General features: G+C 41.8%; 1 protein-coding gene across 1 annotated transcript in view; it reads left to right on the top strand.

Annotated features, from left to right (window-relative positions):
• Positions 1-14,360, top strand: part of LOC145398283 (dipeptidase 2-like) — a 105,935-nt gene that overhangs the window by 75,537 nt on the left and 16,038 nt on the right. Inside the window, exons 9-10 of the mRNA XM_080271179.1 lie at positions 4,171-4,246; positions 9,591-9,729. Coding sequence (XP_080127305.1) covers positions 4,171-4,246; positions 9,591-9,729 — 215 coding nt within the window. The remainder of the gene's footprint in view (positions 1-4,170; positions 4,247-9,590; positions 9,730-14,360) is intronic.

The following is a 14,360-nucleotide window of genomic DNA, read 5'->3' as shown; positions in this document are numbered from 1 at the left end:
TAGTGTGGTGGTATAGTGGTGTGTGGTGCTAGTGTGGTGGTATAGTGGTGTGTGGTGCCAGTGTGGTGGTATAGTGGTGTGTGGTGCCAGTGTGGTGGTATAGTGGTGTGTGGTGCCAGTGTGGTGGTGTGTGGTGCCAGTGTGGTGGTATAGTGGTGTGTGGTGCCAGTGTGGTGGTATAGTGGTGTGTGGTGCCAGTGTGGTGGTATAGTGGTGTGTGGTGCCAGTGTGGTGGTATAGTGGTGTGTGGTGCCAGTGTGGTGGTATAGTGGTGTGTGGTGCCAGTGTGGTGGTATAGTGGTGTGTGGTGCCAGTGTGGTGGTATAGTGGTGTGTGGAGCCAGTGTGGTGGTGTGTGGTGCCAGTGTGGTGGTATAGTGGTGTGTGGTGGTGTGTGATGCAAGTGTGGTGGTATAGTAGTGTGTGGTGCCAGTGTGGTGGTATAGTGGTGTGTGGTGCCAGTGTGGTGGTATAGTGGTGTGTGGTGCCAGTGTGGTGGTATAGTGGTGTGTGGTGCCAGTGTGGTGGTATAGTGGTGTGTGGTGCCAGTGTGGTGGTGTGTGGTGCCAGTGTGGTGGTATAGTGGTGTGTGGTGCCAGTGTGGTTGTATTGTGGTGTGTGGTGTCAGTGTGGTGGTATTGTGGTGTGTGGTGCCAGTGTGGTGGTATAGTGGTGTGTGGTGCCAGTGTGGTGGTACAGTGGTTTGTGGTGCCAGAGTTGCTTGAAATAACAATTTTCACGTCGACGTATGTTACACCTGACTCTGTGTATTTTGTTGTGAGCGGTGTAGTAGTTGGAGCTGATAGTGAAGATGATGGTTGGATATCTCGAGCATCAACACGAGTCCTTAAGCTTATCAATACAGTGACTATCTCTCTCTCTCTGTCTCTGTCTCTCTCTCTCTCTCTCTCTCTCTCTCTCTCTCTCTCTCATACCGCTGCTGGATGGTTTGTTCGTCTAGGGCACAGCCAAACGATTTTTAATTTGAAGGAAAGAGAACGGCCAGGATAATAAGAGCACAAACTTTTACTAACTAGAACAGTACCCTAAACGAATGTGATACCGGACTAGGTAGGCCATGCTGTATAAACTACATATGTCTCTAGACATATCAGTCTTTATTATAAAAATATAAGTAACATGTTTGGTATAATCATACAGTATTATTTTTTCACCCATTCGGCTAACCACATCAGTACAGCGTAAGTGCAGATGCATCAGTCAGTCGATACGGCGAGGTCTTGCGTTTTAATTCAGCCGGTGATGGCTGCTAGGGCTGGTGGGTGGCTGGGTGGGACAAGGGAAACTTACAGCGAGATGGAGGTATAAGGTGCGAGAGTATATAATGGAGGAAGGTGTATCGTTGAGGGGGTTATCTCTGAGTACAGACAGAAACGCATGGAGAACTCTTTTGTTGCGGACACCTCTCCCAGCAAAGGGTGTTTGGCAGTAGATATATTGATATATACAGTCTATGAAGTGGTTGATCAAAAGCATGCGTACCGGGATATTGGTGTTGTAATGGTGTGGGTGCAGTGAAGGGAGGGGTTATTAACTAAAAATTTTCTCTTATGGTGACAGACAATTATACGACTGGTTTCCTACCACAACTATGAATTGTTTTAAAGAAGGGTCATGGTTTAGAATATGAAAAATCCTTACAGTTCTGTAGTTATTTCCGGAGAAAAAAAATTCATTTTCGACAAGAACTTGCCTGTAATTTTGCTTTTCAAACTGTCTATTTTATTGCGAAGATTGTAGTCATATATTGAAAGAGTAGCAGCATGCTAAAAATCAACCAACATAGCCTACTAGAGCACACACACACACACACACACACACACACACACACATATATATATATATATATATATATATATATATATATATATATATATATATATGAGGACCTCCCTAAAGAACCGACGTAAGCATCAATTTTTTAAAATGGAGAAAATCGCAATTAAAGTTTTCCATATTACACTCTTCAGTGACTCGAGAACATGTCCGATCAACATGAATATTAAAATAAACAAAGCCCTGTCCTCCCTCTACAAAATATTGAAGAATGAATGAATCTGTATGATCATGTATTTTTTTTTTAATACAACACAATCCTAAGGAGTATACCTTGGAACATAACAAGACTAATAGGCTATCATAATACCTTAAAATAAGGTAAGGACAAACATAACATGATTAAAAATAACTCAAACATGCGAAAAATGTTCCTTTGTTTGTTGGTTGTATGATTGCATAGTTGTATGTATGCATGTATGTATTTATGTATATTTATGTATACAAAAAATAAATGGTGACTAACTCCCCAAATACCTTGTTGTGTTGCTAAGCCTGTATTGTTTGTATGTTAGTGCGATGTAGTGTATGCATGTATGGCTGTACGTATGTTTTCTTGTATACATACATAGCATTGTTGAAGTAATCCCAGGATGCATAATGTGTGTGCGTCTGTATTTTTGTACGTAAGTCGGTATGTATGCATGTATGTTGGTATGCATAAATGTGTTTGTATGCATGAATGTATAGGTGTATGTGTGCATGTATGTATGTAACTATTTTTATGTATACAAAAATAATGTTGATTATCTCCAAAAACAGTGTGTTTATAACTATTCTGTTTCTATTACTATGTATGTGTGACTGTGTATGCATGTACCAGTATGTCTTTATGTGTTTTGATGTTTTGTATGTTCCCTTAACAATACAAACTTATACTCTTTTAATAACCCAAAATGTGTATGTATGTATGTTTCCATGTATGCATGACTTCCTGTATTCTATTCATGAGTGCTTGTATGTATGTATGTATGTATCCTTCTTAAACATTGTAAAATCCAAGGAAGTTGCAATAAACACGGAATGTACGACACACGTGGCTGAAAACAAAGCGGTGTAAACAGGTCAGCTGTGCGCAGAGTAGCAAACTAGCACTCACATAACAAGATGTGCATTGAAGAAACGATTAGAATCGTGACTTTTTTCTTCTATTTCGATTAAATAAATATTATCTCATGCTAGAAAAAAAAAATATAGGTAAAAATCACCATAACCCAGGAATGAAGTAGCAAATTCATAGTAAGACCTGCCCTATTTAGCGCATGGAGCGTAAAATTGGTAACTCGAGACGTGGGTTAGCGTGGCTGCCCTACAGCGAACGCCGTTGTTTGACGGAGCTATGACCCCATTTTTGCCTTCTCCTACCAGTTGCTACCCTATTCCTTTTCAAGCTATTTGGAGTGGAATAACGGCGTATACGACTTTGGAGGTTGTAGCAGCATGGTAGAGGACTCCACTGACACAGAAAACGGGAAATCGAGTAGCCTGGTCGATACGTCGTTGTTTTAGGAGGTCCTCATATATATATATATATATATATATATATATATATATATATATATATATATATATATACAGTCTTCTACATTCAAACTACATATGAATTCTTACAGCACGCTTTATTTTATTTTCTAGTCGACTCTTCCATTATATGAAGGACTTCAAGAACAAAAGGCTTTGTTAAGTCTCCGAAATACTAACTCTTGAGACTAGTATATTAATATTTCACCCTAAAAATAAGGGGAAAATTCTTCATAGTTATATAAAAAGCACAGTTGCATCACAACAAATATATTCATTATTTTATAATTATCATCTATGTGGGCATGTGTCAGTGACATTCAGAACTACATTCACTCCGCAGGAATATTTACCTGGGTGACTGTTGTGAAATTTTCACAGCGAATGCTCTTCAGTGATCATTTTTTAAAGATAAAATAGTACAGGATATAACTCAAGTTCCATTTTTAAGATGTAATGAACAATAGGGTAATACACATGCGTGTGATGTTGCTGGAGAATATCAACAAACCCTGCATTCACTGTTTCACTATGGAAGATAGATCAAATAAAGACTGTCCAGTTACTGGCACTCTTAGATCAAATAAAGACTGTCCAGTTACTGGCACTCTTTTCGAAATCATTTTTACTGAAGTTCTAATCTTCTTCCATAATGTTTCGATAGACTTTGTTAACCTCCGGAGATTTTATGAGTTTTGAAAGTCATTACTCATTTCCCTTCATTTATTGTTAGGTTGCAAATCAGTATTAATGTCCATAACTGCATCTTCTTTCACCCTGTGTGTCCCTGCAGCGCACATCAACCACGTCCGAACCATGGCGGGGGTGGACTACGTCGGCATAGGTGCTGGCTACGACGGCATCACCAGGTATAGTACCAGAGGTTACCACAGCTGCAACAGCTCCAGTCAGTAACTGCTTTGCTCTTCAGAGATTTTAAGTAAGGAAGCAAGATTCCAAATCGTTTGATTATTGACTGGACTGTATCAATGAATAATGTCTTTTAATCTTTGGGATTTTGGAGGAAAAAATATGAGACCAACCCATTTGATTACTGAACGAATTACAGTCACACACTGACACTGTGTTTATGATGAGAATACAATACTATTAGCCTGACATGGATCAAACGACTGTTTCCTCAACATAAATGAAATTTCCCAAGCGGGTACAATTCTCTTATCTCAAAATTACACGGAATTGTGAAATCAGAATGTGTTTGATTAGTGTTTTGTAGCTTAGCAGCATCTCGGTAAGCTTAGGTAGATTTCTCAGATAGTGTAGAGGAAGTAGCTACCACATTGGTCATAACTGTGTGCAGCTTCGGCACCGTCAATAGGATGTCCTGCATGATTTATGGCCTACATTTTAATTGTAGTTCCTGTGTTAATGTGGCCATGAACCTGATGAACTACTGACCTTTAACCACTTCAGCCATTTGCTCCCAGAGTTATTTGTAAGGTTACAATGCTGAAGCATTACAGTATATATTATTGTGGAGAGAAGTGTACTTAGTGGGTAAGCATACTATAGCATGGACGGTGATATTATAGTGAGGGCAGTGTGGAATAGAATGTATGAAAGTTATCTTACGCAATTCCCATAACGCAGTCCGTCAAGGTCAAATGGTGCTCTTTAGAGACGGGCAGATTCAGCGGACTGCTCTTCCGAAGCAGGTTCTTAAGAATACTGTTTGACTGAAGACTGTGGGTAGTTATGTGGTTTAAGATAGTGCTGGGAGGTGGAAAGGGAAATGTTTTCGAAGCTTTTATTGTATTGCTAACTACTTGTTTGTTGAGCTCTTCTGCATTTTTTTTTTTTTTTTCAGAAATTAGTTTACTCACGTTATGCACAAATTTACATCTGTCTGTCATTCTACAGCCACACGTCTCAATCCAGCAAGAGCTAGCCACAAACAGATCTCCTGCATGTTGTCTTGTCCCCTGCCATTTCCTTGCACTACTCTCAGCTCACACCCCCATTCTTATATACTTAACCACTTCATCCCTCCATCTCATCCTCGGTCTCCCCTTTCTCCCTCCCCCCTCCACCTCCCTCACATAAGCTTTCCTCGTCAGTCTCTCGCTCTCCATCTTCTTCACATGGCCAAACCGCCTCACTGTATTCCTCCTCAAGCTTTCTGTCACATCCACATCACAACGGTCTTTCACTTCCTCATTTGTCAGTCTGTCTCTCCATGTAACTCCACATGCTCCTTTCAGATAACTCATTTACACTGCCCTCAGTCTTGACTCTTGGCCTTCTAACAAGGTCCAAGATTCGCTTCCATAATTTAGAGATGGTATCACAATACTGCCATGCAGCGACTTTTTCACTCCCATGCTCACTTCTCTATTCGTTATCACTGTTTTCAAAGAACCAGCAACCTATCTTCCATGTACCCTTTCAAACACTTCATCCTCTAAAGTTATCATCCATTAAACTTCCATCCTATCTTATCACACTACCCAAATACTTATATGCACTCACATTTTCCATTTCCTCACCATCCAGCCTCACTGTGCTTTCCGTGACTTTATTTCTCTTAAAGGCCACAACATTACTCTTCGCTATATTCACCTTTAGATTCCGTTTCTTACACACTCTTCCAAACTCATCCACCAAGCCTTGCAGTTCCCCTTCATCTTCATTTAACAAGACAGTATCATCTGCAAACAACAGAACAAGAAGTTTCCAAACGTTGCCCTCTCTCATTAGGGCCACTCCAACAGCCACTGCCTTACCTTGTATCGCTTTTATATCTCAATCCATATACAGATTGAACAACCATGGAGGTATGACACATCTCTGTTTCAATCCAGCATTCAGATAGAAAAATTCATTCAGTTCACCATCTACATGCACTGAAGTTTTGCACCTTCACACATACTCTTCACGGCATTCAACAGCTTCCCATTTACTCCATAGATTCTAAATATTTTCCACATTCCTTGTCTACCTGCTCTGTCATAGGCCTTCTTTAGATCCAAGAAGGCGACATACTACCTTTTTCCCTTATATATACAATTTTCCACTAAAAACCTCAGGATGAGTAGCTGATCAACACAACCCCTTCCCTTCCTAAAACCTCCCTGTTCTTCTCCAACTAATCCCACTGTTGTTTCCCTAACTCTGTCAATAAGTATCCTACCATATACTGTCCCTAGCACACAAAAAGGACAAATGCCCCTATGATTAACACATACTCCTTTTTCCCCTTTTCCTATGGACAGGGGAATAATTATACCCAACTTCCAGTCCTCTGGGACACTGCCTTCCTCCCAGGGCAATCTGTACATCTTTCATACCCATTTTACTATTATCTTTCCCCCGTGCTTCAGCATTTCACCACACATTTCATCATTTCCTGAGGCTTTTCCCATTTTGACATTCTTCATTGCTTTCAGTCCTTCCATCCTACTGATTGCTTCCTCCCCTCTCATGCCCCTTCGTCTCCCAGCCATTCCTCAGCTACTTATACCTGCATTACTTTGATTCTCTGTTTAACAATTCCTTAATGTTTTCTCTCCATCCGCTCGTTTGTACTTCCTTCTCCACTAGCAATTTACTGTTTTCATCTTTCACTCTCCTGATACCTTTTTTATCACCCTGTCTAACTCACTTTACCTCCATCCATTACATTTTCTTACATTCCCTCCACTTTACACTCACACTCCTTCCAAATTCCTAATCCACTCTCTTCTTACTCTCTCATACTAACCTTTTCGCCTTTTTCTTCTTTTCTGCGTATAACTTTGTATTCCTCAACTTCCTCCATACATGGTAAAGACTATCAGATTCCACACACACCATCATCTTACTCAACAGACCTTGCACCATACAGAGGAGAGCCACGCTCATGTCTTACCTGGTACTTAGGTGGATCCTGATATGGCCAATAAAGGAAAAACTGAAGGACACTTGAAATCTGAGTCTCCATGCACTTTTCTTCAGTTTCCAAAGCATTTAGCTATATTCTACCTAGAAACGGCCACTCATAGTAAGTACAGGATGTGGTAAAAACCATCACATTTTTTTTTTCACCTGTTTTTGCAAATAGTTGGAACTAAGAAGAGACTTGCAGGAAAACTGAAACTTCAATAGAGACATTATATAACACTCAGTTTATCGGTAAAACACGTAAAAAATGGTACTATTGCAATGGCTTACCGTAGTCACGTTTGCCTGATGAGAGATAGTAGTAGAATGGATGTGAAAGATCTGCAGATTGGCTTGGGTGGAAGGTAGAGTCCTGGAGGATTGGAAGTCAGGTATAATTATTCCCTTGTACAAAGGAAAAGTGGAAAAAGAAGTGTGTGGTAATCATAGGGGCATTTGTCTTCTTAGTATAATAGGAAAAGTGTATGGTAGGATACTTATTGACAGAGTTAGAGAAAGAACAGAGGAATTAGTTGGAGAAGAACAGGGAGGCTTTAGGAAGGGAAGACGTTGTGTAGATCAGATATTCATTCTTAGATCTTTAGTGGAAAAGTTTCTAGAGAAGGGAAAGAAGTTGTATGCGGCTTTCATGGATTTGGAGAAAGCATATGACAGGGTGGATAGACAAGGATTGTGGAAAGTATTAAGAATATATGGAGTAGATGGGAAGTTGTTGAATGCTGTGAAGAGTATGTATGATGGTGCTAAGGCTGCAGTGCGTGTGGATGGTGAACTAAGTGAATTTTTCTCTTTGAAGGTTGGGTTGAAACAGGGATACGGATGTGTCATGTTTCCATGGTTGTTCAATCTGTACATGAATGGGGTAATAAAAGAGGTACAAGGTAGGGTAGTGGATGTTGGAGTGGCCCTGTTGAGAGAGGATAGTGTTTGGAAACTCCCTTGTACTGTTGTTTGTAGATGATACTGTGTTGTTGATTGAAGACGAAGGGAAGCTGCAAGGCTTGGTGTATGAGTTTGGGAGAGTGTGTAAGAAATGGAATCTAAAGGTGAATGTAGGGAAGATTAAAGTGACGGTCTTTGAGAGAGGTGAAATCAGTGAATGTACAGCGAGGTTGGATGGTGAGGAATTGGAAAATGTGAGTACGTTTAAGTACTTGGGTAGTGTGATGAGTAAGGATGGAGGTTTGGAGGGTGAAGTGCTTGAAAGGGTACAGCAGGGAAGAAAGGTTGCTGGTTCTTTGAAAGCAGTGATAAGAAACAGGGAAGTGAGCATGGAGGTGAAAAAGTTACTACATGACAGTATTGTGATACCAACTCTAACGTATGGAAAAGAAGCTTGGACGTTGTTGGAAGGACACAAGTCAAGAGTGAGAGCAGTGGAAATGAGTTATTTAAGAGGAGCCTGTGGAGTCACATGGAGAGACAGGCTGACGAATGAGGATATAAAGAAGCGTTGTGGTGTGGATGTGGATGTGATAGGAAGCGTTATGAGGAACACACTGAGGTGGTTTGGCCATGTGGAGAGGATGGAGGGTGAGAGACTGACGAAGAGAGTGTATGTGAGTGAGGTGGAGGGGGGAAGAGGGAGGGGGAGGCCGAGGATGAGATGGAGGGATGGGGTGGAGAGGTATATGAGAGAGGGGGGTGTGAGTTGGGAGCAGGGCCGTGAAATGGCGGGGGACAGGGCGACGTGGAGGCGATTTGTTTGTGGCCACCCCAAACGGGATTGAGGCGTCTGGCAATAGATAGATAGAGAGATAGATAGACTTATACTGATAGGGCTGATGAATGCAAGTAAACCTTACAAATCTTTGCCTATCAGGAGGGAACAAATGTCTCCTGTGTATCCATTACAACAGAAAGTACAAAAGGCTGAAATAACTGTCTTTGTTTTTTTTTGTTTTTTTTATAATAAATTTACCAGCCTACCACTCATTTCCTTTCAGCATCATCTTTTTTTGTCTCCTAGGCATGCTCATTCATATGATGTGATCATCATATCCATTTTCTGGTAAATTATCCACTCATCTCTGTCTAACCTTACTTCATACAGTACTTTCCGTCATGCCACTCTCCTTTATACTGGTAATATCGGTTGCATTCATTTAAAGATTATACAGTATAATTTACACTTGTTTTACTGCATCACCCTCTCCCTTATACCACCTCTTCTGGATACAATATAATTGGATGCTCTACCCATTTAACTTCTTACTTTGCCTCCCGCCCCAGACACCAAAGGACCTGCCTGACGTCACCTGTTACCCATTACTGTTATAAACTATTAACCTTTTACTTTGCCTCCCGTCCCAGCACACCAAAGGACCTGCCTGACGTCACCTGTTACCCACTACTGTTCGCTGAACTGCTCAGAGATGCCACCTGGTCTCTGCAGGACCTGAAGAAGCTGGCAGGTCTAAATCTGTTGCGGGTCTTGGCCAGAGCTGAGCAGGTGAGGCAACCAGGCATGTGAGGAAGACCAGGCATGTGAGGCAGGTCAGACATGTGAGGCAGGTCAGACATGTGAGGCAGGTCAGGCATCTAGGGCAGGTCAGACATGTAAGGCAGGTCAGGCATCTAGGGCAGGTCAGACATGTGAGGCAGGTCAGGCACCTAGGGCAGGTCAGATATGTGAGGTTGGTCAGGCATCTAGGGGAGGTCAGACATGTGAGGCAGGTCAGGAGTGTAAGGTAGGTCAGTCTGTGATGCATGCCAGGCATGTGAGGCAAGCCAGGGCAGTATGAACGTCATTATCATCAGCAGCAGCCATAACATGGTATTATGAATGATGCGTATAACATGGAAAAACAGTAGGAGTAAACATAAAGCCTACTGAAAATATTATCCAAATTCCGAGTGAAATAATGTATTTATGTACAGTACATTCACACATCACCCACACCTTCAGTATTCCAAGCCACACACCTCGGGCTAAGCAACTCTCACTAAATGGTATTACCTCATTATATCAGTTTCACAAAGGCTGTGGGAGAGTCAATCCACAACAACAATATTACATACAAGATCCACCCCTTGTAATGTGCATCACATCTACCGGTACGTTAGTTTTCTTCTTCTTCTTCTTCTTCTTCTTCCATTTTTCATCCCTGACACTGTCTTTGTCGGACCCCTGCCTACAGTAATATAGCCATCTTGGCTCTTCACGGCTTTTGCTTGTAGTGTTACTCATATACATTGTTCTCCTTACACCACCCTGTTTTCCAAGTTTCTGTGAAAGATGTGGAGGATTCTAATATGCGTTGGCCTCGTTTCGTATTGTTTTGAGCAGATTGAAACGGATGAAATAGAAGTGGAGATCCATGTAAGGAAATAGGTATGGTAGTACTGTCTATTCTGATGTGGGATGTGATGCTCAAGTGAGCGTTATTTTCTACTGCGTATATACAGAGGGAGAGAATGCTTGGAAACCCAATGTTATGGCAGTATTTATGGAACATTTATAGTCATCAGATACAGTTAGTCTTACACGAATCATTAGAGGAAATACTAAGTCGTGGAATGGAGAAGCCAGATACGCCTTACGTTTATCCCGGCTTTCTAAAATGCCCATCTAAACCTTGGGCTTGGATACACGTTCACCCTCTCAGGTTTAATATAACGGCCTTGGGACCCACTGATTTGCTATAATGACTTCCTTCGCCGGCGCCGGGAAGTCTTATACATTTTCCCATTGTATGCTCTGAGTTGCGTTACTGTTATGACCAAAGCAAAGGATCGTATTCTTGATGGCTAGAGAGGGTTTGTGTCTCTTGTATAGCTATGTGTTATACATATCACAACTTACCTCTTTAACTGAGATGATGCCTTCTATATTATACTCATTTCATCTCTAGGGGTGGGGGTGGGGAGGCATGCTCCTTCATCACACATGATATAAGTGGTGCCCTCAAGTGACTCTACATTGAGTGACAAGTCATGTAGCCCAAGAAACAAGTTACTACAGTGGGCGATAACCATAGAACCAGTTGGACGCCTGGTGGTCAAGTGTGTTAGGGATGTGGCACTTACGGATTTACACCCGAGGAATGGTTGTGGTTTGTTGCCCAAGTAATATCGCTCAGGTGGAAACAACTGCTGACTCTTTCCAGTGATATCTTGACTAAGCTGCCTAGCTCCGGGCCCCTACACTCCTACTGGGGCAATAAAGGATTGCATGACAACCAGACAGAGTTGAAACCCCTGTAAGTGAGAGAGTTAACAGCTACTCTTTCTAACTTCTTCAGCAGATTTGGACCTGCAAAGTGAAAAAGTAAATCAAGTTGTCATCATGGAAAACACTGTATTTTATGTATGTATGTAAGTATGGATGGACTGATGGATTTGATATATATATTTATTGGTGTTGTTTTAATGTTAATAAGCATTATATGAACAGAAAAATTATTCCATATGAAGAAAAATGCAGGTAAAGGAAATGCCCAGTGGAGCATCCATTCCTTACGAAGATCAGTTTTGCATTGAGCTACAGCAGCCACACCTTACTGTATGCACAGTTGAGTTTAGGATTCCCTGAACTCTTCTAGAGATTGTGGCATCATCCAGTTGTTTCCAATGTCAAGCTGTAAAGTTCCATGAATGAAGAGCATCTCACGGTGTTTGGTGATCACTGATGGGCTAACTGAATTCACTACAAGAGGTTTGCAACTAGAGTATATTGAATCAATGTTTTTCTTTAAATTATTTTACACTAATAATTTATTTGTTTTGGTAAATTATTTGTATCATACAGAAATAGGAATAAGTAATTATCGATCATATACCATAATTGGTTCAGTTATGCTAATGTCGACGACTGTGAGAAAATTTTCTAAGTAGCTGATGGCGTCCTGCCGACTTCAGTAACAGCTCGGCAGAGTGTAAAATGACACAAATGCAATGATATACTGTACAGGAATTGCTTTACTCCTTATTTTTGTATTTATTTCACTTCTAGATTATGTTACAAAATGGAATGACGAAACTCTTGCTGTGTGTTTTTCTTTTTTTACCAGAGGGCCCCCCCCCCCAATGGGGGAATGATACTAACCGCGAGCCGATACATATCTAGCGCGCCTCGGAGTATGACCTCGACCTTGACCAACTTTCGCCAATTTCGAACTCGTAGGAGATTTTAATCCCTACTACACATTTGTAAAGTTTTGTGATGACTTCTTGATCGGTTTCAGAGTTATCGTGGTAAAAGACACACAAACCTTGACCTACTTTCACCAATTTCGAACTCGCAGGAGATTTTCATCCCAATTACACACCTGTAAAATTTTGCGATATATTTTGACCGGTTGCGAAGTTACCGTGCTAACAGGCACACAGACACACAGAAAACAACAGTCGTAGATTTTCATCCCTACTACACACCTGTAAAATTTTGTGATGATATCTTCAGCGGTTGCAAAGTTGTCATGATAACAGTCACACAGACCTTTACCTACTTTCACGATTTTCAAACTCGTGGTCTATTTTTTCCCCTACTACACACCTGTAAAATTTTATGATGAGATCTTGAGCAGTTGTGAAGTTCTCGTGCTAACAGACAGACACACATACAGACAAATTGAAAACAATAGCGGCTTTGTTATCGCGGCTGATAATTATCCATAACCTCTGGCCGATGTGTACTGTACACGCACATGGAGGGAGGGGGTCAGAGACTGACAGTTCCTGGTCATACACTGCCATCGACGTGAGGGTTATATTTATCACCCGCCGTTACCAGTGCGAGCGATAATGTTTTTGCCTGCCTCTCTGTGTGTGTGTGTGTGTGTGTGTGTGTGTGTGTGTGTGTGTGTGTGTGCGCTCCCATTATATTTCATGAACGGCTTGAACTATCAACATGAAACCTTCAGTGTATCAAGATATGGCCAAAATCTTGGACGAGTTCGAAAATGGGCATTCGGGGTCAAGGTCAAGGTCACTAAAATGGCTGCCAAAGGTCAACTAATCAGCCGCCTTTGGCACCAATATATACCATGAACGGCTTGAGCTATCAACATGAAAACTTCAGGATATAAAGATATAGGCAAAATCTTCCGACCCCCCCCCACAGAGGCCCCCTGAGGCGCGCAGCTCCCTGGCCCCCTAGGGGAGATGCTGCCCTACAGTCCTTCCCCCCCGGGGGGGCCCTGCCCCCCTCGGCTGGGGCGACGCCCCCCGGTCCCCTCGGGAAGGGCGCCGCCGCTTGGTCCCCCCCTCTTGGGGGAAGTCGGCCCTTGGTCCCCCGCGCTTGTAACTTGGCCAACAGTATATTCTGGAGAGCGATTAGCATTCGGCTCCTGATTGCTTTTCTTTCATTATTTATGATTTCGCTGTGTCTAAAAATCCCTCCCATGTGATAGCCACTCCATTTTAGCACTTTACAAGCTGTCCACCGGCGAATTAGCGAGTCACAGAGACACGATGATGACATTAAGTGAAGTGAATGATGAAACCGAATACAAATAGCTTGCTTTGCCGGGGAACCAAGCTCTGGTCAGTGCCGCTTCGCAGGCCCGAACACCACCCAGCCAATAGGGACTAGGCGAAAATACCCATTATCTCACCTCTGTACTTGACAATGCCTCCACCAAGAGGCTTAGTGACTGGTGAGTATTAAGGCCTTTAACCGAATGGCCTAAGTAGTCAATTTAATGACATTTGGGAGTGTTAAGATAAGCAATTTCGAACGAGGCTTCCAGAGAGGATAGTGCTTTGCAGTGCAATATTGCCTTAGTCGATGGTTTAATTGAACCACACATGGACTGAGTGAAGCTTCACGTTGAATTATCAAATCCCATCGTCCCCTTTGTCAGAGAGAGAGAGAGAGAGAGAGAGAATTACATTAAAAAGACCGTGACAGCATAACGAGATGTCACTGTCGCCGTACAAAAAGGATAAAAGTAGATCGCAGATGGAAATAATAGATACCTATACATATATACATAATGTAAAATATGGCACAAATGAAAATAGTAACCTAATGTAAGATTTATATACTACATTAAGGACACACGATAATGCTAAGCATAAAAAAACAAGAACAGTTAAAGCTATACATGGAAAATAAAGCGACAGAGCAAGTCTGCTTCC

This window comes from Coenobita brevimanus, chromosome 45, assembly GCF_032717465.1.
Source record: "Coenobita brevimanus isolate Jiangsu-jjx chromosome 45, ASM3271746v2, whole genome shotgun sequence".
Lineage (NCBI taxonomy): Eukaryota > Metazoa > Arthropoda > Malacostraca > Decapoda > Coenobitidae > Coenobita > Coenobita brevimanus.
Note: the sequence above shows the minus strand (reverse complement) of the source record. Positions and strands in the feature narration are given on the sequence as shown.